The 27,450-nt window shown below is 40.5% G+C and overlaps 1 protein-coding gene across 1 annotated transcript in view; it reads right to left on the bottom strand.

The window, feature by feature from the left end:
• The window catches only part of TG (thyroglobulin), a 160,486-nt gene that overhangs the window by 86,675 nt on the left and 46,361 nt on the right, over positions 1 to 27,450 (bottom strand). Inside the window, exons 23-34 of the mRNA XM_087930406.1 lie at positions 26,255 to 26,377; positions 24,694 to 24,809; positions 23,526 to 23,637; positions 20,361 to 20,558; positions 18,605 to 18,772; positions 16,869 to 16,934; positions 14,058 to 14,138; positions 13,135 to 13,272; positions 10,852 to 11,028; positions 9,724 to 9,835; positions 7,882 to 7,961; positions 4,200 to 4,343 (exon numbers count right to left, since the gene is read on the bottom strand). Of these exons, the coding sequence (XP_087786532.1) occupies positions 4,200 to 4,343; positions 7,882 to 7,961; positions 9,724 to 9,835; positions 10,852 to 11,028; positions 13,135 to 13,272; positions 14,058 to 14,138; positions 16,869 to 16,934; positions 18,605 to 18,772; positions 20,361 to 20,558; positions 23,526 to 23,637; positions 24,694 to 24,809; positions 26,255 to 26,377 (1,515 nt within the window). The remainder of the gene's footprint in view (positions 1 to 4,199; positions 4,344 to 7,881; positions 7,962 to 9,723; positions 9,836 to 10,851; positions 11,029 to 13,134; positions 13,273 to 14,057; positions 14,139 to 16,868; positions 16,935 to 18,604; positions 18,773 to 20,360; positions 20,559 to 23,525; positions 23,638 to 24,693; positions 24,810 to 26,254; positions 26,378 to 27,450) is intronic.

The raw sequence follows: 27,450 nt of genomic DNA, 5'->3' as shown, positions 1-27,450 counted from the left end.
TGACAATATATCTGCTCAACAAAACTCCACATTGGTGACAGGAAGAGCATCCGGCCAGTAAACACTCTGCTATCTCCATTCAGTTGCCCAGACTCCACCCCACAAGGGATTATGGGGTCGTTAAAAGATGATGATGATGATGATGATGATGATGATGGTGTGAATTAGGGAGGGACTTGTCTGAGAGATTTTCTCTAGTTACTTTCTTGGCCCGGGCTCAAATCTCTCTTATCTAGTGGATCTTCCTCCTATCCTACTAGCCTTACATCTACACCTTCCCTACACCTACACTTTCTACAATACAGATAGTCCTCGGCTTTCAGCAGCTTGTTTAGTGACCATTCAAAGTCACAACGGCGCTGAACATAGTGACTTATGACCAATTTATTCACACAAATGTTGCAGCATCTCCATGGCCAGCCACATGATCAAAATTCAGATGTGTAGCCACTGACTCATATTTAGGATGGTTCTGGAGTCAGGTGATTACTTTTTGCCACCGTCTGACAAGCGAAAATCAATGAGGAAGCCAGATTTTTAACAACAGTGGTGATATTCTACCGGTTCGGCCCGGTTCTGCCGAGCCGGTAACAGCGATGAGCAGCGAAGACCAAATCAGTTCTTTCCTCCACTCCGTTGTTGAGCCCACCTGGGCTCCCATACTCACCTTTATCCACTGAATTTGAAGCGCAGCTGCTTTGCACGGCGCACTACAGCGCCGCGCGGCAGCTGCTGAAGCAACTGGAATCGTGCAGGCTTGCAGGAGGTGAGTTAGAATGCCTCTGTGCCTGCGTAAAGTGTGTGTTTTGTGTGGGTGCACACGCAAAGTGTGCGCCCGCATGCAAAGTGCACCCACCAAGCCACACCCACCGAACCGGTGGCAAAAATATTACAATTCCACCACTGCTTAACAACCATGTTACTAACTTTTCGACTTAACAAACAGTGGCAAGAAAGATCATAAAACAGACCAAAGCTCGCTTAACAAATGTCTCACTTAGCCACATAAATGTTGGGCCTGAGTTGTGCTTGTAAGTCAAGGACTACCCGTAGAATGATTTCTCTTGCTTTAGCAGAGACTCTACCCCTTGAGCGTTCAGAATGACTCTATCCCTTGCAGACAGGATTTGATAATAGCTTGCTACTTAAGCCAAACCAAGTCTTATTGTTCAATACAGCTTATCGGTTCGCAAGAAAACGAAGGAACTATAAACATTATTTTGATTAAAATACTGATGCCTGTGGATAAAAGCATCTGCAGGCTGAATTTGCACTCCCTGAGCAAGAGTTCAGCAGAGTTCAGCTGCAAAATTTAAAACTTCTTTACGTTCCAGATTGCCTCTGTCTTTTGGGACTGTAAGTATTTACTGTCTCTGCTTAAATAATCAGTTGCGTATGCACACAGCGCGGTATGGAATACTTTCCCGCAGACTCAAGCAGAAACTGACCTGCTATTAAACTGGATTAGATTTTCTAGTGCAATTTTTTAAAATAAGAAAACCTCATAGATTTCCTAATACCCTTAAAAAGAGAAGTTTGGGATACACATATGTGCATATTATGCAGCTATATAAGAACATGTGCTATATTGAAGTGTAATTCAGATTTTTTTGGCTTAAGTGCCATCAAAAATGGCAATCTGTCCAGAATCACATCTGGCAATCTGTTCAAAACACCCATTGCAGGAGAGATGGAACATCTTGAAGGAATATATCTTACATCCAGACCATCTACCTATTTTGGCTATTTTATTCCTCCTGTTTTGTTTCGTTTTTAGGTCTTAAAGCGAGGAAGCATGTGGGAAAGATGTGAAGGATTTTCCAGGCAGGATAACTAAGAATATGTGGCTTTCATTACTGAAAATAAAAGATTGCCTTGAATTCTAAAACTTTGGCAAGTGTTTTTTGGCAAATGTCTAATGAGGGCTGGATTGTAAATTTCTGACATCTCCTCTGTAACGTTTCCCTGTCCAGTCTTATCCAACTCAAGGGCCAGTGCTCATTGCTGTTTCATAGCTGAGAGAGTTAGTATTGTCTAAAGACACTTCCATGGTCATCTGGTCAGCAGGACTACACATCGAAGCTCACAGAAGGCTGTTACCTCCCTACTGAAGGGGTACCTATTTTTCTACTCACATTTGCATGCTTTCAAACTGCTAGGTGACTGGAGCTGAGGCAAGAGCAGGCACTCACCCCATTGTGTGTCACTTGGGTCTCTAACCCAAGCTGTCACTTTCCATGTCTTTAACAGCTGAGCCAACAGCGGCTCCATCCAGTGGTGGGGTTCAAAAATGTTTACTACCGGTTCTGTGGGCGTGGCATGGCTTGGTGGGCATGATTTTGTGGGCGTGGCAGGGGAAGGATACTGTGAAATCCCCATTCCCTCCCCACCCCACTAACCTGCTTTCCAGCTCTATTCTCCTGTGCAGGGCAACAAAAGAAGAGCCAGCTGATCAGCTGGGACTCAATGGGAGGCAGAGAATAAATGGGGGCAAAGCCAGTCAGAGGTGGCATTTGCCAGTTCTCCAAACTACTCAAAATTTCCACTACTGGTTCTCCAGAACTGGTCAGAACCTGATGAATACCACCTCTGGCTCCATCTTCTCTATACTCTTCAGCTAGCAGTTGGAAGAGATCTATGCATGGAGAGACCCTGAAGTGGTATTCAGCCAGTTCAGACCAGTTCTGATGAACCGGTAGCGGAAATTTTGAGTAGTTCGGAGAAGCAGCAAATACCACCTCTGACTGGCCCTGCCTACCTGCCCCCACTATTATTTCTCCTATATTCCCTTGGTTTTTAGCGCAGCTGATTCGCATGGCAGAGTGGATAGCCATGCCTCAGCTGAGCCAAAAGAAAACCCAGGTCAGCTCACCAGCACTGACACACAGAGGGAGGTTTTTGAACCCTGCATGCATCTCATAGAACCAGTAGGAAAAAATGTGGAAATCCACCACTGAGAAACCCTGATAGAAGATGATGAATGGACACAAACATGTCCATGTACATGGAATATCTTCTCAGTTTCAATCCAACATGGTTATATAGTATAGTATAGTATAGTATAGTATAGTATAGTATAGTATAGTATAGTATAGTATAGTATAGTATAGTATAGTATCATGCCCTTGGTAGAGTCGGACTCTGAGGGAGAGGAGGAACAGCTGACAGGGAGTGGAAGTGTGGCTCCAGAGGTTGTGGAGGGCAGAGGCTGGCTGGGCAGTCAGAGGAAGAACCAGGGCCATCCCCTCTGCATCCTAAAACACATAGGGAGGAACTGAGAAGGAAACAACTTGGCTTACGAGAGAGGAAGCAGCCATGATCCTCCTCATTAGTTGCAGCTGGGAAGAATAGTATATAAGAGAGACGGTTACAACACAGCATTGCCAGAAGCAAAGCGTGTTTTATTTTGGGCTGAAGTTATCTTGGTTGGCGTCCTTCCAACAGACTGTGCCTTGTTATCTCCTTGAATTTGGTAATTACTTATCCTGGTCTGTTGTGGAAATTCCTTTGTTGTAGTTTGTTTGGTTTTTTATTTCACCTCTATCTTCTCATTAATTTCAGAATGCATTGGTTTCTTTTAAAGACTATTTCTGAGTAAGTCTTATCTCCAACTGAGAATTATTGAACAGTGGGGCCAAGATGGAGGCATTAAAGGACATCTATTTACATTTTGGATTTTTTTACGTTTATGTTATACTCCGAGTCATCACAGTATTGTATGGTATGGTATGGTATGGTATGGTATGGTATGGTATGGTATGGTATGGTATTATTTTTTGTTAAATTCATTTTCCTTCTACATTGCCCTGGGGCTATTCTAGGTAGCTTACAACAATAAAAAGGAAGAAAAATGACAGGAGTGTAAACAGAACAGAAGTAAAATAATAGAGCAATAAAACAAACAATAACAAAGGAAGGCAGCAAGAATAAATAAAGCCCTGGGGGATGCAGTGGTTAGAATGAAGTATTGCAGGCTAACTCTGCCCAAAGCCTGGAGTTTGATCCTGATGGGCTCAAATTTGACCCAGCCTTCCATCCTTCTGAGGCTGGTAAAATCAAGCATCAGATTGTTGCGGGAAATATTCCAGTATTTCAGGAGTTGCCACAAAGAGGAGGGGGTCAACTTATTTTTCAAAGCAGCAGAGGACAGGACAAGAAACAATGGATGGAAACCAATCAAGGAAAGATTTGGTACTCACAGGATTTCTGATACCAGCCGAAGGGATGCACCCTGGCCTCAGTTTCCAGAGACATACAAGGAGAAATTTGCCAATCACTTCTTAATTCCTCACTGCAGGTTTGAATTCCCAAACTGCCCAGAGTCAAACACAAGATCTTGCTGTCTGAAATGAGAAAACCGTGGTAGGTTGTCATTGTTTTTCTATAAGTTTCTGTTGGCACTTGGCATTTTTAAATAATCCATCCACACTGAAGAAATAAAAACATTCGAGTTGATAGGGTGGTTTGCCTGTCATAAAATTAGCTGTGTGACCTGGCTGTCACAAAAAAGTGGCAAAACATTTGGAACAATCAACATGTTTTAGCAAAACTGTCGTAAAACCGAATCATGTAACTGCACGATGCTACAGTTGACCATATATACAGGCTGGTTGAGAAGAGCCTGATGGACAGTTATGTGACTATGGAAAAGCAGCCATTGGAAGTCCAGAACGGGGTCATAAGTATCTTTGGGGAGTGGTCCATCATAACTGCAGGCCAGTCATAAGTAGAGGATTATCTGAATGCAGTTGATGGGACTTGAAAATGACTTTTTTAAAAATAAATTTTTTAAATAATTTTTTATTAAACAAAAACATTAAAAACAGTGAATGTGGTGTAATCATCCTGACACACCTATTTGTCGTACCTATCTGTTATGGTTAGCATATAATACAAATTTACATTATATATAAATTTATACATTACAATTTTCCATATTCTTAATCTACTATCTTAACATCCTTATCTTATTTTAATTTTAAGTCTTCCTTTTTTTGTTTAGTTTAGTTTAGTTTAGTTTAGCTTAGCTTAGTTTAACTTAGTTTAGCTTAGTTTAGCTTAGCTTAGTTTAGTTTAGTTTAGTTTAACTTTATTGTCAATGCACCTTGTGCAACAAAATCAAACACCATCTTTAGTGCACATCATGACCATGAAAATAAACACAAATACACATCCTTCACCCTCCACATATTAAACCAAAAACTCCCAACACCACACCAACACTGCACTATACAGTAGAATTCAGCAGAGCTACTGCCCTGGGATAGAAGCTGTTTTTCAGCCTATTTGCCCTTGTTGTTATTATTCTGTACCGTCTGCCAGATGGTAATAGTTCAAAAAAAGGGTTCCCAGGGTGAGATGGACCTTTGAGAATGTTTTAAACTTTCTTAAGGCAGCGGGAGCTATAAAGCTCTTCCAAAGAGGGGAGAGGGCAACCAAAGATCTTCTGGGCAATGATGTTAACCCTCTGGAGTGCTGTCCTATCTGCCCCTGTACAATTGGCAAACCATACAGAGGCAAACCAACCATTGGTAAAATTTATCCCATACTTTATAATATTCAGCCTCATCCTTATTTTTTAATTCCAACGTTAGTTTATCCATTTCGACGCATCTTTTTAATTATCTCAGTTTCATTAAATTTCCACTTTTGAGCATAATCTTGCTGCCATGAGCACGTGTGTTATTAGATACATTAGTTCCTTATTGTATCTCTCTGTATTAATTCCCAGCAGAAAGAAATCCAGTCTATATTCAAGTTTAATCTCACCCATTTCTTCTAACCAACTCTGAATTTTATGTCCAAAATCCTGGGCTTTCCTTCAAGTCCACCATATATGATAATATGATCAATTCTCCTGGGACTTGAAAATGACTTGATAGCACATAATCCATGAATCTCAATGACTCTTTGTCAATCCTACCTACATCTGACTTCCTTATGGCCAGTTTCACAAATGCATACAGGTAATCCTTGACTTATGACCAAAATTGAGTCCAACATTTCTGCGACTAAGCGAGATCAAGTAGCTAAAAGTGAGTTTTGCCCCATTTTACAACCCTGCCACAGTTGTTAAGTGAATCAGTGCAATTGTTAAGTTATTAACATGGTTGTTAAATGAATCTGGCTTTCCTATTGACTTTGCTTGTCAAAAGATCACAAAAGGGGAATTACATGATCCCAGGACTTTGCAACCATCCTAAATATGAGCCAGTTGCCAAATTTTGATCATGTGACCATGGGGAAGCTCTGCTGGAAGAAATATCCATCTGGTTCAGTTCTAAGCCAGGAGAAAGACACCAGAAACATGGAGGCTGATTGGAAAGATGGTTTTATGGAGAAGCAGAACAACATGGGTTCTGGGCAGCTGACCACATGGAGTTGAGAATGGGTGGCTTTTATACTTTCTCTTGGGCTTTGAACTTGAGCTTCCTGTTCCTGTGCAAGAACATGTATTCTATTGGTTGTTGTCAGACTCCCATGGGCCATGTAACTGGCTCTATAGGTTGTCTGGGCTAAGTTTGGCTGAAGTTTGGATTTTCTGAGATGATATAATAAAGAGGCTTGTGTTCTCAAAAGGTGTTGGAAAATTCCTATTATGGCTTAATGGTTTTGTCCTGGTTTGGAACTTGAGTGAGGGTATTTGCTTATGAATAGAGCTATCTATATCTTTATCTCTTAAGTGCTGACATCTGCTGTGGGCTGTTAAGAAAAGGTGGGGGCTGCTTTCTCCCTCTAAAAAAACATGTTTCTCATTTCTCATCCAGGGAAATATAATATTCTGCCTTTTGAATAGTCCTCAAAATATTTCATTCTTCTAGGAGCTTCCCACAGCTACAGTGGTCATAAGTATGAAAAATGGTCACAAGTTACTGTTTTTTCAGTGCCATGGTAACTTTGAATGGTCACTAAATGAACTGTTGTAAATTGAGAACTACCTGTATTTAGCTGGACAAGGTGAATAATACATCATACAGGGAAACCTGGAATCCCAAAAGAATCTCAGCAACTCAGTTATTTGTAAATATTAAGGAGGTGGGGCTTGTGGTGAGAGTACAAGTTAGGATTGGGGTAACTTTGAATCAATGGTGGGATTCTACCGGTTTGGCCCAGTTCAGATGAACTGGTAGTAAAAAAAATAGCTACCGGTTCAACCGAACCGGTATTTCTTTTTTTCCTCCTCCTAACGATCAGCTGTTCCAACAATGTCAGGATCCCCCTCACTGTCTTAATGCTTTGCCCAGGAGGCTTCCGTGAGGCCCAGGAGGCAAAAATGGGCACATGGAGGGGTGCTGCACAGCCCGCCGCACTCCATTTTTTGCCTTCCTGAGTCTCAGGGAAGCCTCCTGGAAGCAAAAACACCCCTCAGGGGGCTTCCCTGAGGCCCAGGAGGCCAAAAAACAGAGCGTGGCGAGGAAGGTGCTGCACACACAAAAAAGAAGAAGCCACACCCACCCAGTCACGTGGCCATGTCCACCTAGCCACTGCATGTTATATATTTGTTCTCTGTTCATGTCCAAAGTGCAGTGCTGACCAGAAAGAAATAGCCTGCTCCTTTGTCTTCTGCTCACCTTTTCTAAAGAACATAAATTAACCAGCAACAGAAGCAGCAAAGTAGGCTGTGAGTTGTTGGCTATAGAACAAGCCCTTTCCGTTGAAGCTTCTGGAGTGCCTGATTTTTGGCTGCAGGTTCTTAGAAAAATAAATCCACTTTCCCCACTTCCTCCCTTATCCAGAAACATTACAGGGTACATGGCTCAAACAAGCACACAGGAGTTTGTTAAACACTGCAAACCACAATGAAATAGGTTCCAGATTCCCTAAGGGAAAAGATTAAAAAAAAATCTACGGGGCTTGTAATGAATGACTAAAAAAAAATACCTATGTCTTGGGAAGCATTTAGAAGTCCAAAACCCGAGCAGCAAGGATCAGCATCGCAAAGCCGTTCACAGTCAAAAAAACTGAATGAAAAAAAAAAAAAGAAAAGAAAAGACAGAATGTGAAAAACAAAGGAAAATGAACACGTTTTGCATCTTAATTCCTGAGAAACCAACAGGAAGCTTCTACACTTCATTAAGAGAGATAAATCGGTTTTGGGACTCAGCAGTCTGAGTGAAACTTACATTCCAAACCAGAAACAAATAACAAGAATATCCCTTTATATTAAAGCCACTGGGATTTTAAAAGAAAAACAATCTGTAAAACAGAAGTTAATGATTTTCTTAAGATATAGGAGTGAGAGCAGACCTCTGCAGCAAAATTTAAATGAACAGCTGGGACCCAGAAAGTCACAGAGGGGTTTTATTAACTTGTTTGAAAGGTGTTCTTGCTTCTTTTATACATTGTTATAACAAGGTAAGAGGTGTGGTGGCTCAGTGGCTTAATGATGCTGGAGATGGTCTCTGCTCCAGTGGTTCGAGTCCTAGCACTGCATGGTGGGACGAGTTCCTGTCACTCAACTTCTGTCCACCTAACCATTCAAAAGCATATTCTATTCTTTATTTTTGCCCTTTAACAACCCCGTGATCTCTTGCAGCGGGATGGAGTCAGGACAACTGAATGGAGCTGAGTGTTTACTGGCCCAGTGCCCTTCCTGTTGCCAACACAGAGTTCACAGCTGATATTTACTCATTGCGCCCAGAGAGAGAGAATTGTCTACCACCACCTAGGATCGAACTCACAGCCTCCAAATTGTGAGGCGAGAGCTCCACCTCTAGGCCACTGCACCACTCATTCAAAAGCATATTCTATGTGAGTAGATAAATAGGTGCACTTCGGTGGAGAGACGAGCGGATGCTCTGTGAAGGCAGTCAGATTCCTGCCGGCTCTGAACCTTCCTGACTGCGGCGCCCGTTTGCAAGGTGGCTCTGGGGAGGGAGAGGGACTTGGATGACCCTGCTGGAAGAGCGGTTCATCTTTCTTTCTGGAGCTGACTCAGTCAACTGTGGCATACCTTGGGAAGCGTGCAAGCATTTCCAACAACAGAGCTGGTACCTTGGCAGCCAAACTACCTCGCCACAATAGCATGGGGATCTCCTGGCTAATGTAGCAATGCCATAAGCCAATAATAATAATAATAATAATAATAATAATAATAATAATAATAATAATAATAATAATAATAATAATAATAATAATAATAATAATAATATCTGTCCAAGACATGGCCCAAAGTAAGAACATCTCCTTGGACGATATAGGTAGATAGGTAGTAGGTGGAAAGATAGACAGACAGACAGGACTGGAATAGGCAACCTAGCTGTAATTCTACAAAGTTCCAGACAACAATCTGAAAGTCTCATAAAGATTTTCTCAGGCAGAATCCCAAGATCAAAAACAAAAGGGGAAAAAAAGAAAGATTGCTCATCACAGTGATGGAGGACACCTTTCACAATATTTACTCAACAGGCATTTGCCTTTGAATCATCTCCCAACACTTTTATGGCTAATACTATTTTCGGTACTTATCGTTAAAGACATTGTGCAACTTTCCCAAAGTCGTTTGGTCCTTTTATTTATTTTTTAAAATGCATTTTTATGAAACTGAAATGTCTTCAGTTTGATTCCTGATTCGTCCAGCTGTAGTAAAAAAAAAATGTGGCTGGGAAATTCTGGGAGTTCATCTTAAAAGTTAGATCTCTTCACCAAAGGTTGTAGCTTTTTTAAGTTGTTGAGAAAAGGGGGAAGGGGCCATACACACAACACAACAGGAAGAAAACCTACCCCTTTGACACCGTTTTCCTAGACATATCCATCTTGTTTCTCACAGAGATTCCTGATATTTTGCGGAACGGTAGACGAGTGTAAAAATTCTTGATGCTCCCTTCAAGAGATACTGCAAAATCAATCATATAAAAAGAATCAGGAGTTTTAGTTCCAACATTTAACCCCCATGCAATCCCATTCTTACAATCAAGAAATATCTCCCTCATTTCTTCCCTGATATATAGGGAATAAGAATGAATTAGCAGTAGAGGTGATATTCAGCCAGTTCTGACAGGTTCTGGAGAATCACTAGAAGAAATTTTGAGTAGTTCAGAGAACATAGAGTACTGCATCCAGTTTTGTTCACCACATTACAAAAAAGATGGTGAGACTCTAGAAAGAGTGTAGAGAAGAGCAACCAGGATGATTAGGGGACTGGAGACTAAAACATATGAAGAACGGTTACAGTAACTGGGCTTGGCTGGTCTAGTGAAGAGAAAGACCAGGGGAGACATGATAGTCTTCCAATATTTGAGGGGCTGCCACAGAGAAGAGGGGGTCAAGCTATTTTCCAAAGCAGCTGAAGGCCAGACAAGGAATAATGGATGGAAACTGAACAAGGAGAGATTCAACCTGGAAATAAGGAGAAACTTTCTGACAGTGAGAAAAATCAACCAATGGAACAGCTTGCCCTCGGAAGTTGTGGGAGCGCCATCACTTGAGGCTTTCAAGAAGAGATTGGACTGCCATTTGTCAGAAATGGTCTAGGGTCTCCCGCTTGGGCAGGGGGTTGGATTAGATAACCTACAAGGTCCCTTCCAACTCTGATTATCTGTTACCTGTTCACTGGCAAATACCACCTCTGACTGGCCCTGCCCCCATCTCTTCTCTGGCTCCCGAGTCCCAGCTGATTGGCTGGGTCTTCTTTTGTTGCTCTGCACAAGAGAACGGAGCTGGAAAGCAGGCTAGTGGGGTGGGATGAGAATTACAGTACCCTTCCCCTGGAGCGGAATGGAATGGAAATTTTACAGTATCCTTCCCCTGCCATGCCCACCAAGCCACACCACACCCACCAAGCCACGCTCATAGAACCAGTAGTAAAAAAAATGTGAATACCATCACTGATTAGCAGGCCCATTAGCTCACCTGTCTTCTGATATAAAAGTTGGGGCTTTTGAGGTAACACAATCTTGCAGTTGTTGGGGACATTGTTAATGGAAGTGTTACAGATTTGGGCTGCTGGATAGAGGGTGCAAGGAAAGAATGCTGTGTCTGTGTTACTCGGGATATCGGCCAGTAGACAAAACTCATCTTCTACGCAACCTGGAACAGAGGAGAAACAATTCATGGTTACCATTTTTATAAGAGGTAGACCTCAACTTACGATCACAATTGAGCCTAACATTTATGTTGCTAAGTGAAAAATTTGCCCCATCATACGACTTTTCTTGCCATGTTTGTTAAGTGAATCACTGCAGTTGTTAAATTAGTAACCCGTTTGTTAAGTGAATCTGGCTTCCCCACCGGTTGCAAAAAAGTGATCCCATGACCTTGGGACACTGCAACTGTCACAAATGTGAGTCGATTGTCAAGCATCCGAATGTAAATCAGGTGACCATGAGGATGCCACAACGACCATTTTTAAGTCTGAAAAATGGTCATAACTCACTTTTTTCAGTGCCGCTGTAACTTCAAACAGACACTAAGTGATCTGTTGTCAGTTGAGGACTAGCTGTGGTTCCTGCCTTGTTAAAATAAATAATTACAACACAGCTCTTTTCAAATGGCCTATTTAAGTTATATAGATAAATTATATTTATAAACTCTATGTGTGGTCCTGATTCTTTGCTACTGTCATAGTTTGCTGGATTGGAAAAAATGGAAGAAAAATGCTTATTTACACACACGCACATACACACACACACAGAGTTCCAGTTAAAATGATTTATTGTTCATGCTACTTCCCAAGAGTCCAGTCTCCTAACTGTTAGCACTAAATTGACACTAGATAAGAGTCAGCGGAATTTAAGTGGAGTTGAACATTTGTGAGAATGTAATGACTGTAGGCTGATTACTTTCTTAACTCCACCCCCAGGTTCTGCCTGCTCTCATCCTGCAAGCTCTTGCTAACTGATTAGGCCAGGGTTGTCAACAGGGTTGGGCCTTAAAAAATTTAGCAAAGGGTTCTCTACTCGTTTGCTGGGTATTGGCCATGTGGGTGTGGCCTAGTCAACCTCCTGCACCATGGGGGGGGGGGCATTTTGCCCTCCCTGGGCTCCAGAGGCTTTCCTCGAGCCTTCGGAAGGGCGAAAACAGGCTTCCGGGCTCTAGAGGCTCTCTGGAAGCCAGAAATGAGCCCATTTCCGGCCTTCCCAAACTTCCAGAAGGCCCATTTTTCACCCTCCCCAAGCAACCCCACGCACCCTGTATCCGAAACGGGCCATGTGGGGACTCCTGGAAGGAGCAGGGTGGGGTGGGCAGGGCCAGCCAGGAGTGGAATTTGGGGGTTCTCCAAAGGGCACCATCGTGCCTACCATCCCTGTCCTATTGTCCCCATTTATTTGTACCTGTATTCCTGTATTCTTACTCATGTTTATACTTATATCTATTATCTTGTAAGCGATTGACAAATCAAATAAATCAAATCAATAAACAAATGTTATCATAATACAGGAATCAACCTATCCTTTTCACACAAAGCTACATTTCACTGCTTTCCTCCCTTAGCAAAGGTAGCATTTCAAGATTTCATTTCTTAATAAGTCAGTAACTCTATTGAATTCTACTGTATAGTGCAATATTAATGCAATATTGGGTTTTCAATTCAATTGTATAGAATGTGAAGGATGCGTGTTTATGTTTTATTTTTATAGTTATAATGTACACTTGGAGATGGCATTTAATTTCATTGTACGAGGTGCAGTGACAATAAAACTAAACTACACAGTGAGATTTCTTGATAAGCGACTGAGATAGCTTAATGAAAATGGATGTGCTTTGCTAGAAATAGGGAATGACATTTATTCTCCCAAAGTTTTTTTTATTTTTTACACATCTCTTCACGTGAGCAACATGACTCCAGATTACAATATTTATACATAGTCATAGTTACACTTTCAACTGTCTTAATTAATATCACTTCAAATTATTATCCATTCAACTAATCTTTAGATAAATTTCCCTTTCATATTTCAATTCATTAAGTCAATATCAAAATATTTATTCTCAAAGCCTCAGCCAGCTATCAGTTTTATAGTTTAGTTTTCACATCAACTTTAAGGGTCAACTTTTTTAAAATTAGCTTTTGGGTTTTTATTCTCTGTTGGTATGCTTAGAGAACATGGTAAACATTCTAGAAAGATTCGAGCATGTCTAGGACCTTGATTAATTAGTAGTATGACCATTTCTCCATAATTTAAAGTTTCTTACGTGTGAGACACCAGAGAACAGCCTCTTCCGCTGAGAAGCTTTGCTTGAAAAGCCAGTATTTTTGGGATGCCAGAGAATGATTCGGTTTAGTCAATATTTGGTTGCTTTCCACTATAGAAAAGAGTTTCTTGGTGGAAGCTAATGAACACAAAGTGATGAGAACACACATGAGGTTTTAATACATCGTAGTGAAAACAACCCCACCCTATTCTAATTATTAGCCCCTCCATATTTCTGCTCCAATAAATAAAATACAATAAATCAGAAACTTTCTCAGAAAGACACAACAGTTCCATTAACACAAAACTTGGTGAGCCCAACTGCGATAGATTAATGTGGTGCATCAACCAAAGAGTTGTCTTTATGTAACCAGCTAGAATTAAAAATTGTGTCTTAGCATTCTCTCAGGTTTATAGGGAAAAGAACTGATTTTACAATAGAATAGAATTCTTTATTGGCCAAGTGTGCTTGGACACACAAGAAATTTTTCTTTGGTGCATAAGCTCTCATGTACATAAAAGATATAAGTGATAAATCATGATCATAGTCATCATAAACATTTTACTGTAGATTTATGATTTATTATGAACTTGGAATATAACATGGTTCCTTTACGGAGTACACCCCAATGTTTGAAAGTTAAATTTTAACGTTTTCTTTTAAAAGAAAATGTTAAAATGCATCAGAGGAACCTAGAAGAAAAACCAAGCAAAACACAACCAATGTGCATCATTGGTATTCTTCTACCTGGCATCCTCTACATGAATTGCATCTACAAATCCCCAAATCACAGGTTCAGACTGCCCTTGGATAGGATAAACTTTGTAATCTGAACAGATTTAGAGAAGAACAGATTGAGGAGAGCAGTTCTTTTATTGTGAAAAGTTTACTGCTACAAACTTAGATGCCTGGCCCATACCTACCTGATAGAAGAGACTTTGACTGTGGTGGAACAAGAGTAGCATTACACATGGTAGATCCAGTGCGGGTCATCATGTCAGAATCTAGAAGCAATCAAGCAAAAACTAGGTAAAGGTTTTCCCTATCCCATTACGTCTGACTCTAGAGGTTGTTGTTTGTTTCCGTTTCTTAGCTGATGGACCCAGAGTTGTCCAAACAATTTCCATGGTCATGTGACCAGCATAACTATGCAGTGAGGAGCATAGGACGCTATTATCTTCTCACCAAAGTAATACCTATTAATCTACTTGCATTTGCATGCTTTCAAACTTCTAGGCACTGCAGCGAGGGACAGGACCTCACCCCATCACATCAAGCTTGGGTCTCAAACCCAGTCTGTCAGCTTTCCAGCTGATAAGTTCAGCATCTTTAACCACCGAGCCTTTCTGTCCCCTAAGCAGAAAGTAAGCCGCATTTTAATAGTTATTCTGTTGGACAGGAAGACTGTTAAAGGCTGAGTTACTGTAGAATTGAATGCTCAGGAGCTACCAATGGAGTGTGTTGGGCATATGGATACACCAACTAGGTTTGGGTGACTAAATATATAAACCTAGGTTTAAGTGTTTTGTAGCTTTAAGCACCAAACTGCAATGTAATTAGATAATTAAGGGTGCGGTTGCAAGCAGCAATAAGAGGCAGTGAGAGAAACGTAACCCCGCCCTGCTGGTTACTGTTCCTGGTCTCCTGGTTCCTGGTCACTGGTCTGCTGGTCTTTCTGCTATTTGCCTGCCTGCTGTTTACTACTGTTTTGGGACGTCTGCTTGTTATTGCTTGTTGGCTACTGTGCTGGATACCGTTTCTACTGAACAAAAGGACTGTTTACTTGGTGAGCTGATATCCTGTGCATACTCAGCGTTGTCTTCGAGAGAAAGGTATCGGAAGGAGAAGATAAGGACATTGTACTGACTAGTTAATGGACTAGGTTACTGGATGGATATATTGGATAATGACATATGGACTGAATGACAATGCTTTAAATTCTAAATGAATTAAATAACTATTTAAAACTACAAACAGTGTTTTTGTCTCCAGTGTGTGTATACTCTTGGGCCCAGCCTCTCTCTCATTTGGCTGCCTGGTTTGACTGCTGCTGTGCACTCTGTTTGGGGGTTTGTCCCCAAACACTAACAGAGTGGGGAGGGAATAATCTGAGGGGAGATTGAAAAATGAAATACCCTAACTTGGAATATGACATGGTTTCTTTAGGGAGGACAGCTCAATGTTTGAAAACATGACAGCCTAGTTTGATTTCAGGAAGGGCTACCTTGTCAAGTCCAGTTTAAACGCAAATTAACATTAATTTTAAGTCTTCAAATTTAAGTCTTCAAGGTTCTCTTCAGCAGGGAGCTTTTTGAGTTATACAGGTGCCAGGTACAGGTCTTAGTGTACAATCTTTCACATAAATAGTAACATCCATTGCATTTCTATTTAAATTAGAAAGATTGTGTCTAACAGCTGTCCATATGTCTACTTCATTTTATGCAAAGCTGAGTGTTGAAGCAGTGTGGAGAGAAAGAGGGAGGGAGGGATAGATATTAGACAGATGATAGATAGACAGATAGGATAGGATAGGATAGGATCGGATCGGATAGGATAGGATAGGATAGGATAGGATAGGATAGGATAGGATAGGATAGAGATAGCTAGATAAGATAGATAGATGATAGATAGATAGATAGATAGATAGATAGATAGATAGATAGATAGATAGATGATTGATAGATAGATAGTTGAGATAGATGATAGATAAATAATAGATAGATGATAGATAGATAGATAGATAGATAGATAGATAGATAGATAGATAGATGATTGATAGATAGATAGTTGAGATAGATGATAGATAAATGATAGATAGATGATAGATAGATAGGTAGATAGATAGATAGATAGATAGATAGATAGATAGATAGATAGATAGATAGATAGATAAGGTGATTGATAGATAGATAGTTGAGATAGATGATAGATAAATGATAGATAGATGATAGATAGATAGGTAGATAGGTAGATAGATAGATAGATAGATAGATAGATAGATAGATAGATAGATAGATAGAGTAAGAAAGAGGGAGAGGGAGGGAGGGAGGGAGAGAGAGAGAGAGACATCGGGCTATACACCTGATTGCACTTTCAAGTTGAAGGAAGTTTCCAAATCAGATTGGAACATCTAAACAAGGAGATGCCCACAAAATGAGTCAAGTATTTTATAGTTTTTGTGCATGCATCAAATACATTTGTTTGTTTATTAAATGTATCTACCGCCCACCTTGCAATCTGTCAGCTCTAGGCAGTTTACAACAAAGTGAAAAAACAGTGTAAAACATTCAGAAACATAAATATTCACATTGAAAAATAACAAAGATGACAAGGAAGGGAGAAGGATAAGATGTCATCAAAAAAACCTCAATCAAGAAGCCTCATGAATACATGAATATGCCCCTACAGTTGTATTGGCTTGGATGGTTTAAACAAATAGAAGATTTCCTGGTTTGTTACCCATAAAAATAATAATGAAGTTTAGCTCTATCTAGCCTTCTTGGATAAGCCAAATGTAACTAGGTGCTGCCACCTAGCTGGCCATCTGCACATGAATGTGCATTTATGCATGTGTACATTTACTTGTACATATGCGTAATAAAATTATACAGTTGTATAATAGGCCCATCTGAATATTCCCTCCATAAAAGACATAACTGATCCCCATTCTGCTGAGACACATATTTCTTCCTTCCACCTTTTGACACCTGGCCAATCACCTCCAAATCACCTACCTTTCCAGAAATAAACACGCTGAAAACTGGGGAAGAATTTTTCTGGATCTTCTGCAAGCTCGGAAGCTAAAAAAAAGAAAACACATATTTTTGCTTTCCTTTTCCAAGGAGATGGCAGAATAAAAAATAAATAACGCACCTAATCTGTTGATTTTGAAATACAGAGAAATGCAGGATTAAAGACACAAGGTCTGGTCTAGAATGGGGAACCATCATTTGCCTACATGTTCCTGCCTGCCATGTAGAGTTTTATAGGTCACAACTAACACCCTGAATTGGACCTGGAAGCAAACTGGCACCCAACTCAGCTCGTAGAGCAGAGATGTTACATAAACTGTTCTTGTAATATCCAAGATTACTCAAACAGCTGCAGTTTGTATCAACTAAAGCTTCCAGAAATGTTTTAAGGGTAACCCCATGTAAAGTGTGTTGCATAATCCAAATAGGAGATGACCAGGGCTTGAATGACTTATATAATTATTCACATAAAGACTGAGTGAAACCAGGCTTAACAGCAATAATTGTGAGAGGGATCTTGGAGTCTTAGTAGACAACCAGCTAAATATGAGCCAACAGTGTATGGTGGCAGCCAAAAAAGCCAATGCAATCCTAAATTGCATTAACAAAGGGATACAATCAAGATCAAGTGAGGTACTAATACCACTCAATAAAGCCTTAGAAAGACCACAATTAGAGTACTGCACCCAGTTTTGGTCACCACACTATAAAAAAGATGTTGAAACTCTAGAACCGTGATGGCGAACCTAGGGCACGTGTGGCATGCAGAGCCATTTGTGTCGGCACACGAGCCGCAGGCAAACTTACCTCATTGCACATGCATGCACCTCATAATTGATTTTTCTGCTGGTTCGAGGCCTTTTTCGGCTTTCCAGAGGCTTGGAAAAAGCCTCTGCAAGGCTTTTCATGACGAATAGGCCCGTTTCATCACTTCCTGTAATACCAGAAGTGACGAAATGGGCATATTATTCGGCCTGAAAAGCCTTGCAGAGGCTTTTTCCAAGCCTCTGGGAGATCAAAAAAGGCCTCAAACCAGCAGAAAAATCAGCTGTGAGGTGCGGTGCAGGTAAGAGGGTGGCAGGGGGTGATTGCACGTGCATGCTCAGGGGGCGTGCCTTGCATTCTGGGTGCTGGCACATGAGTGCGTGCATGCTAATGGGTGTGAAATTTTTGGCACAGGAGTCCGAAAAGGTTAGCCATCACTACTCTAGAAAGAGTGCAGAGAAGAGCAACCAAGATGATTACGGGACTGGAGGCTAAAACATATGAAGAATGGTTGCAGGAATGGCTGGGCATGGCTAGTCTAGTGAAGAGAAGGACCAGGGCAGACATGATAGCAGTCTTCCAATATTTGAGGGGCTGCCACAGAGAGGAGGAAGGGGTCAAGCTATTTTCTAAAGCGCTTGTAGGCCAGACAAAGAATAATGGGTGGAAAATGAACAAGGAGAGATTTAACCTGGAAATAAGGAGAAACTTTCTGACAGTGAGAACGATCAATCCATGGAACAGAAGTTGCCTTCAGAAGTTGTGGGAGCTTCATCACTGGAAGCTTTCAAGAAGAGACTGGACTGACATTTATCAGAAATGGTGTAGGGTCTTCTGCTTGGGTGGGGTGGTGGTAGACTAGATGACCTACAAGATCCCTTTCAACTCTGTTAATCTGTTAATTATACCATCCTAGTCAAATGGTTGTCCAATCTATTAACTTACTCACTTACCTCTAGTAAGCACTTGCTCTCCAATTCTGACTGTGTATTGGCTCTTCCCTTCACTGTACTTTGCACGTTGACATATGTCACCTTGTCCGCGGGTTGAGCTTCCATCCCAGTCATTAAGGTTGCAGATCAAAGCGCTTGGAGAACTCAGCAGGCTACATGCAATACTGCCTGGAAGTCAGGAAGAAGAGATTTACAGGGTTCACTTCTGCTTTCTTTGTTGCTGAATCTAATAATACTTTGATCTTGGCAGTGAAAAACTTGGAGAAGTGTTCAATTGACCTTTTCAATAATTCCGCTTTAGAAGTCTTGCTTGGCCTTTCTTGGAAAGTCTAAAATAATTCATTCCATTCAACTCATCTTGGAAACTGCTTGAGAAGATACAGGACAACCCCAATTCTTCTGGAATATCCTCTGTATCACAATTATATCTACAATTTCAGCCAGTCCAAGAGAAGCAGAGACTGAAATATTGTGCAGTTACATAGTCATTCCAAGGAGGATCAAAAAGAGAGAAATGCCCCCTGGGTATATACCATACACTTCAGAGGAACATCCTCTGTTATCACAGAATAGATCTACAACTTCAGTGCAGTCCAAGGGAAGTCGAGTCTAAAATATCGTGCAGTTGCATGGTCATTCCAAGGAGTGTCCAAAAATGCCCAAAATATATGTAACTCACACTCCAATGATTCTCATTCCCTTTGTGTATTTCACTCCAACTTTGATATAATCATAAATGGAAAATTTGTCTATGGGTAAATGGAGCAAAGTATGGTCCATTCACCCCTTATCTAAACTTCTCAATTTGATTCTGAAATCGTGTATCTGTATGTATTTTTAATTAGATCATTTGAAGGAATCGTGAACTTGTAAGAGTATTTTTATTTTTCAATATTTTCTTACTTTGTTCAACTTACATCCTGCCTTTTCTATAATAGAATTATGGTCCTTCTTCTACCACATTTCGACCTCACAACAACACTGAGAAATTCAGATTGATCTAAGATCACCTTGTTGGCTTCACAATCGTGAGGATTTACACTTGTTTCTTCCCAATCCCAGTTTGGCTAGAAAGACGTTTTCAAACCAGTGGTGGGATTCAATTTTTTTTACTACTGGTTCTGTGGGTGGGGCAGGGCTTGAGGGGCGGGGCTTGGTGGGCATGGCAGGGGAAAGTTACTACAAAATCCCCATTCCCTCTCCATCTCACTAACCTGCTTTCCAGCTCCGTTCTTCTGTGCGGGGCAACAAAAGAAGACCCAGCCATTCAGCTGGGACTTGGGAGGCAGAGAATAGATGGGGGCGGGGCCAGTCAGAGATGGTATTTGCCGGTTCTCTGAACTACTCAAAATTTCCGCTACCAGTTCTCCAGAAGTAGTCAGAACCTGCTGAATCCCACCTCTGTTGCAAAGTCACCGACATGTTTATAAACATTTAAAAGAACAAGAACAAACTCTGATGGAGAAAGAAACTGCAATTCTCCATTATTTTTTTTCAATTACTCTTACATTCCAGAAAGCTTGCACAAAACTTCCTGAATTATAAACTATAACATCTGCAAGCCTAACCATTATCCCTGACTAATAAAATGTCATAAGTTATCGTGTCTTAAAATGCATCACTTGGAGCTTTATCATCTACATTGTTGTAAACTTTTAAAAAAGCTTGATTTCTATTCCAGTGGGCAGAACTCCTAAACCCATGTTGTAAAAGGAGAAGTAACCTTCTCATTCGCAGCTGGAGCCTAAACAATTACCTCCATCAAGTACCAGCTGGCTTAAGATAAAGCCATCACAGCAAGCATCTTGCTGACAGGTTTGGCGGCAGAAGAGATGAACATCTGTCAAAGATGTACCAGATGCTGATATAACTGAAATGCTGTACACGCCAGAAACAACATCCTGGAAATCAGTCTTCTCCAATGTTTTGACTCCCACCATAGTGAATTCTTGTCCTGGAAACAAAGGGGCAACTGTTTCTAATAGTGTACTCCCTTGGTTGGAACAATTTTGTGAGAATGTCCACACAACACACTGTCAAAATTCCAAAAATCCTTTTTTTAAAAAAAGTTACTTGTTCCTGTCTTGGAGTGAGGTAGAACTTTTTAACTGCTCTCTGTTGCACACCTAGTCCTCAAGTTATGACATAATGGGGCCTGCCCATCGTGATCGCAACTTGTGATGATTGTACGTGCAAGGGCAGGCTGTAAATCATTTTTTCGAGGCCATCCTAACTTTAAACCATTGTTAAACCAACGGTTGCAAGTCGAGGACTATTTATACTGATATTGTTACTTGCATTGCTCTGTAGGCTTCCTTGCTTCAATGAATTCATTTTTAACCACTGATCTATTTTCACAAACCTATTGTTTGTGAAAAATGTAAGCGCCGTGGTAGCACAGTGGTCAGAGTGCAGTACTGCAGGCTACTTCTGCCGACTGCCTGCAATTTGGCAGTTCGAGTCTCACCAGGCTCAAGGTTGACTCCACCTTCCATCCTTCCTAGGTGGGCAAAATGAGGACCCAGATTCTTGGGGGCAAGATGCTGAACTCTGTAAACTACTTGGAGAGGGCTGTAATAGCACTGTGAAGCAGTATATAAGTCTAAGTGCTATTGCTATTCCTACTGATCAGCATCAAACATAGGAAAGCAATGAATCAGGTGGTGACAAGGACTTGGCCAGTTTCAGAAGATCATTTAATGCAAGAGCCCCCAACCTGTGGGCCGCCTAGTGGCCTGTGAGGCATTTGCAACCTGGCCACGAGAAATGGGCGAGCATGTGTGCATGCGCTGCATTTAAGTGAGTGGCAGGCACGCATGCATGCTGCTCGTGCAAATGGAGCTGTGCATGCACGCTTGCTGGCCTCTTACATGGAAGCATTTCCTCTCTCCACCCCCAAAGCCCGACATGTTGGAAAACTTGGATCTAGTGGATCTCCAAATCCCACCAATGTCTTGTGGACCTCGACCTGAGCATCACAGCCTTAAAATTGTTTGGTTCTGCAACCCAACAAGACAGAAACAGACTCCAGAGAATAATTAGGACTGCAGAAAAAACAATTACTACCAACCTGCCTTCCAATAGTAATACAAAGTCTGCATTACTATTACTATTAATCTTCTTATCATTCGTATTCACCCATCTCCTCCCACTTATGACTGTATGACTGTAACCTTGTTGCTTGTATCCTAATGATTTTTTTTAAATAAAGTTTTATTTGGGTTTTCACACACACAAAATACAAGTAAAACATCTTTTTTTGAAAATAGCATGGTCCTGGGTTGAACTTCTTTATACAGACACAAACTCAATTTCATGCTCATTTTTGTGTTCTATTCCATATCTTATGCTATCCTACATTTTCTATATAGTTTTTCCCCTCTTTTAATTTTATCTATTTTATCTTGATTATCTCATCTCAATTCAAATCATTATATTTATACTTTTATCTGTTCTGTTTCAATTTCATATTATCTTTTCTCATTAAACAAATTTTCTCCTGTAGTTACTAATTGGAGTATGATACCTTTATATCTTTTAATTATATCCATTCAACTCTTATTTAAACTTCAATATATACCTTAAGGTTATGACCTTCAATATAATACATAATACATAACTTCCAATCGAATTCTGCTTGTTGGTACATTCTTATAATACACACTATATTCTTTTTTTTTTAGAAAGGATTATAAATATATGTAATTATAAACCCTCATTCCGTTCCAATTCAGTTCTATCATTAATAATCATTAAAGTCTTAACATCTTTAACATTTCTTTTCAATTAAATATCATACTTCCTTAAAGACACATATAATCTCCATAATTAATTTTTCCCTTATTTCTCTTCACATATGTTCTGTAAATCATTAAATATTCATTTTGTTACATTTATTTATTGACAAGCATTCCACTAAGTTATGATAACTATTTTATCAAACATTTTAATCATACATTGTTTCATATTTTCTGAAATTATTTCTATTTCTAATATAAAAATACTATCTTATGTACCTTTGCAGAATCCCTTTTTCCGTTAGATTTTCATCCATTATCTCTAAATAGGCCCTCATGATTTTTATCCTAATAATTTTTATTGACTGTTTCCTAGTACGATTCAATTGCTTATTGTACCTTACGATTATTATTAAGTGTTGTACCTTACGATTCTTGATTCTTGACGAATGTATGTTTTCCTTTAGGTACACTGAGAGCATTTACACCAAGACAAATTCCTTGTGTGTCTAATCACACTTGGCCAATAAAGAATTCTATTCTATTCTATTCTATTCTATTCTATTCTATTCTATTCTATTCTATTCTATTTTTTGAGGACCTGAATACTGCACGACTCAAAAAGAGGGCTATGTAAATATCTACGGACCCCTCACATCCTGGACATAAACTATTTCAACTCCTACCCTCAAAACGACGCTATAGAGCACTGCACACCAGAACAATTAGACACAAGGACAGTTTTTCCCCGAGCGCCATCACTCTGCTCAACAAATAATTCCCTCAATACTGTCAAACTATTTATTAAGTCTGAATTATAATTACTATTAATCATCCCATCCTTCATTTCACCCATCTCCTCCCACTTATGACTGTATAACTATAACTTTGTTGGTTGTACCCTATTTTTATTGACTGTTTCCTAGTATGATTTGATTGCTTATTGTACACTATGACTATTATTAAGTGTTTTACCTAATGATTATTGACTCTTGACGAATGTATCTCTTCTTTTATGTACACTGAGAGCATTTGCACCAAGACAAATTCCTTGTGTGTCCAATCATACTTGGCCAATCAAGAATTCTATTCTATTCTAAAACATAAAAGTATTGGTGGTCCTCTTTTACACAGACCCTGGGTATAATTAAAGCACAGACCCTGGGGTTAATTAAAGTACATACCTTTTTTCAGGTACACGCTCAATGAATCTTTCTTCTCTGGGCTTCTCACTTTAATCAGGCAGCCAAGGTTGGCAATGCTGGTGGTGAGATAATTCTCCCAAGCACCGTGAACCTAAGATAAAGAAACATTCAGAGAAAGCTCATTTGTAGTCGATGATATGGGCCACAGGATTGCAGAGAAGAGCAACAAAGATGATAAAAGATCTGGAGGCTAAATCGTTTGATTAATGGTTGAGGGAGTTAGGTTATGCCTAGCCTATGGAAGAGAAGGAATAGAGGGGACATGATAACTGTCTTCCAGTATTGGAGGGACTGTCACAGAGAACAGTGGATTGACTTAATCTCCAAAGCACCTGAGGGCAGAACAAGAAGTAATGGCAGAAATCTTGTTGGAGAGACATCCAGCCTGGAAGTAAGGAGACATTTTCTGATGGAACAGTGAAATAGCTTGCCTTCAGAAGCTGTGGTTGCTTCATCACTGGAAGGTTTTTAAGGTTTTTACAAACAGCTGTTCCTGTCAAGATGAGATGTCCTGTGAAATCCTAGTCTACGGGGTTACACAGAAGATAATTCCACTGAATTGCTCCATCACTGGAGGTTTTCAAAAATAGATTGCACAACCATTTGACCAGCATGGTATAATCTCTCTTGCTTTGAGCAGGGAGCTGGACAAGAAGACCTCTGAGGTCCCTTCCAGCCCTATGATTCTATGTCCTATATTACAGTGTCATATAGTACATAGTGGTGCGGTGGCCTAGCGGTGGAACTCTCGTCTCACAATCAGGAGGCTGTGAGTTCGATCCTAGGTAGAGGCAGATACTTCCTCTCTCTGGGCACAACTGAGAATATATCTGCTGAACAAAACTCCACATTGGCAACAGGAAGGTCATCCGGCCAGTAAACACTCAGCTCCATTCAATTGCCCAGACTCCACCCTGCAAGGGATTATGGGGTTGTTAAAAGATGATGATACTTGTAAAGTACATGGGATCAAATCCACTCCCATGGCAGGGTTAAGATTAAGTGCTCGGTCTTAAAATGCCTTTTTAATATTAGCTACCATTTTTCAGCTTTCAAGCTCTTAATGAAGCCCCATTTGAGCACACTTAAAGAAGGCATCACTTTCAGTTCCCTATCTTATCCTCATAAAACAAATGCACATAGTTACCAGTCCAGAAGTAGAGCAGTTGTAGTTGCTCTCCTGAGCGCTGTACAGCTCACACAACATTTCCGAGCCTAGGGTTGACATGGTAAGAAATCCACAGGACTCATCTTTCTCACACTCTGTAAACATCAAAAGATGTGTCAAATGAGCTCTGGAATCAATCCCGCTGTCTTTGCTTGGGCAATGAATGCAACCAGCAGTAAATACACTGGCCTTCTTTTAGATAAGGTCCTCTGTTCAATTGGACAGCATTTGAGTTTGCACGACAGGTAGAAATTTATACTCTGAGGGTATATCATAAACCGTGAAGTAAATAACATCCTGCTAGAGAGAGGATGGGCTCCAGTATGATCCAAAAGCCCAGAAGACAAAATCTCTGGTCTTGGTGAATGACCCAGATTTGATCCTTCAACATTATCCTGAGATACCAGAAGTGGTATTCAGCAGGTTCTGACCAGTTCTATAGAACCGGTAGTGGAAATTTTGAGTAGTTCAGAGAACCGGTAAATGCCAACTCTGACTGCAGATTTTACAGTATCCTTCCCCTGCCATGCCCACCAAACCACGCCCACAGAATTGGTAGTAAAAAAAATTGGATCCCACCACTGTAGGATGCATATATTTCCCTTCATTCATTGAAGGCAATACGTAGCTGCCATGAATAGCAACTCCTGACAGCAATTGTTCTGTCCTAAGCCTCAACAAAAAGCACTCAGTCAATTCTGAGTCCCGGCAAAAACCTCTTTGTTTACAATAATGTGAATTATTTCATTCGCAGTCAGCCAACAGCTTGGCAAACAGTCTCGCAAAGGTAGACTAATTATCTCAGACTTTTATCAATCCTGGAACCAGTAAATAATTCCACACTCGCTGTTGGCAGGGAAGGCTGGGTTGACAGACAAATCTCTACAAGGCTGGAACAAACAATTGACCGAACGAGCAAGTTGTTTCCTGCAAAAGCCCTCTCCCCTTTTGTTCCTCTTTTAATCCTGATGGAAGGGGCCATTCACTGTCCACTGTGGCCTTGCTCCCAAGTTGACCCTGAGTTCTTAATTGCTCCTTTCTTTTAGCAGCTCTGCACAAGCGCAGGCTTGGAACCGGTTCCAACTGCTATCTAAGCCCGAAAGCAGTTGATATCTGCCAGCCTGCCCTGGACCCATCTCTGCCTCTGATGCAGATCCCTCATCCGAGCCTTCCTCAGCCTCCAAGACTAGACCAGATTCCTCCCCAACCTCCTCACTACTGTCCGACTCTGCTGCCAGCTCCGCCAGCTGCCGGTGGCCCACAAGACTAATAGAAGAGAAGATTTGTAGCTCAGGGTTGAACTGTGAGGTCCTTGATGCTCTCTGAGAGCAAACTTCACCTCCTTCTAGAACTGATGATGTTACCTAGCAAGGTAATAAAATGTCTGCAAGAAAACAACCCTGCTCAGAGAGCCCCAAGGCCCTCACAAGTACTGATACTTTATGTTTTATCTTTTATGATTTTTTTAACTCAAATGACTACTCTACCTTGCTTAGAAAACTTTAGGTTTGGAAACCAAAAGCAGTGGAAACATTCTGACCTGCAACACATTGCTGAAGGGTGTTCATAGGTGTTCCTTGGAGTGTTTTAGTTCTGACCGTCTCTGATTCTTCCGTGGTGAAGATAAGATTGGAAACAGGAACCTTCTCAAAACGTCTGAGGACTGAAATGAAAGAGAGGGTTGGGATGAAGTAGGCTTGGAGGAATCTATATATCTATACATATAAAAGCTGAAAGGACCTAATGGTAGAGACTGCAATGATGACACCATTAAAGCCAACCTCTTTAACACATTCTCAGGCTCAGTATTTGTAAACAGCAATGGATCATGCCCAGTATTTCCTAGCCGAACCACAGACAACTACAATGATCTAATACATATAGATTTTACAGAAGACATTGTTGAAAAAGCACTGTGCGATCTAAAACCATCTCTATCTATTGGACCGGACAGAATATGTGCCTACTTCTTAAAAAAGCTATCCACTGCCATAGCCGAACCTCTAAGCATAATCTTTGAAAAATCAGCTCCTTGCCAAAACTATGGTCACAAGCCACAGTCATCCCCATCTTCAAAAAGCCTAGTTGAAAATTACAGACCAATCTCTTTATGCTGCTATTTATTAAGTCTGAATTATAATTACTATTAATCATCCCATCCTTCGTTTCACCCATCTCCTCCCACTTATGACTGTACAACTATAACTTTGTTGATTGTACCCTAACCATTTTTATTGACTGTTTCCTAGTATGATTTGATTGCTTATTGCACCCTATGACTATCATTAAGTGTTGTACCTTATGATTCTTGACTCTTGATGAATGTATTTTTTCTTTTATGTACACTGAGAGCATTTGAACCAAGACAAATTCCTTTTGTGTCCAACCACACTTGGCCAATAAAGAATTCTATTCTATTCTATTCTATTCTATTCTATTCTATTCTATTCTATTCTATTCTATTCTATTCTATTCTAAACCGCTCCAAACTCGATTGCAGAAAATACAACTTCAGCAACAGAGTGGTCAATGCCTGGAACTCACTAACTGACTCTGTTGTTACAGCCTCAAACCCTCCCAGCTTCAACCTCAAACTGTCTACTGTGGACCTCACCCCTTCTTAAGAGGTCCTTAAAGGGGGTGTGCATAAGCGCACCAGAGTGCCTATCGTCCCTGTCTTACTGTCCTGATTTATCTATATTTACTTCCTTTGTTCTTGTCTAGGTTCATACCTAT

This window comes from Pseudonaja textilis, chromosome 3 (genome assembly GCF_049901715.1).
Source record: "Pseudonaja textilis isolate UNSWEBS1 chromosome 3, rPseTex1.2, whole genome shotgun sequence".
In the NCBI taxonomy this organism is placed as follows: domain Eukaryota; kingdom Metazoa; phylum Chordata; class Lepidosauria; order Squamata; family Elapidae; genus Pseudonaja; species Pseudonaja textilis.
This window is presented reverse-complemented; position numbering and strand designations above follow the sequence as displayed.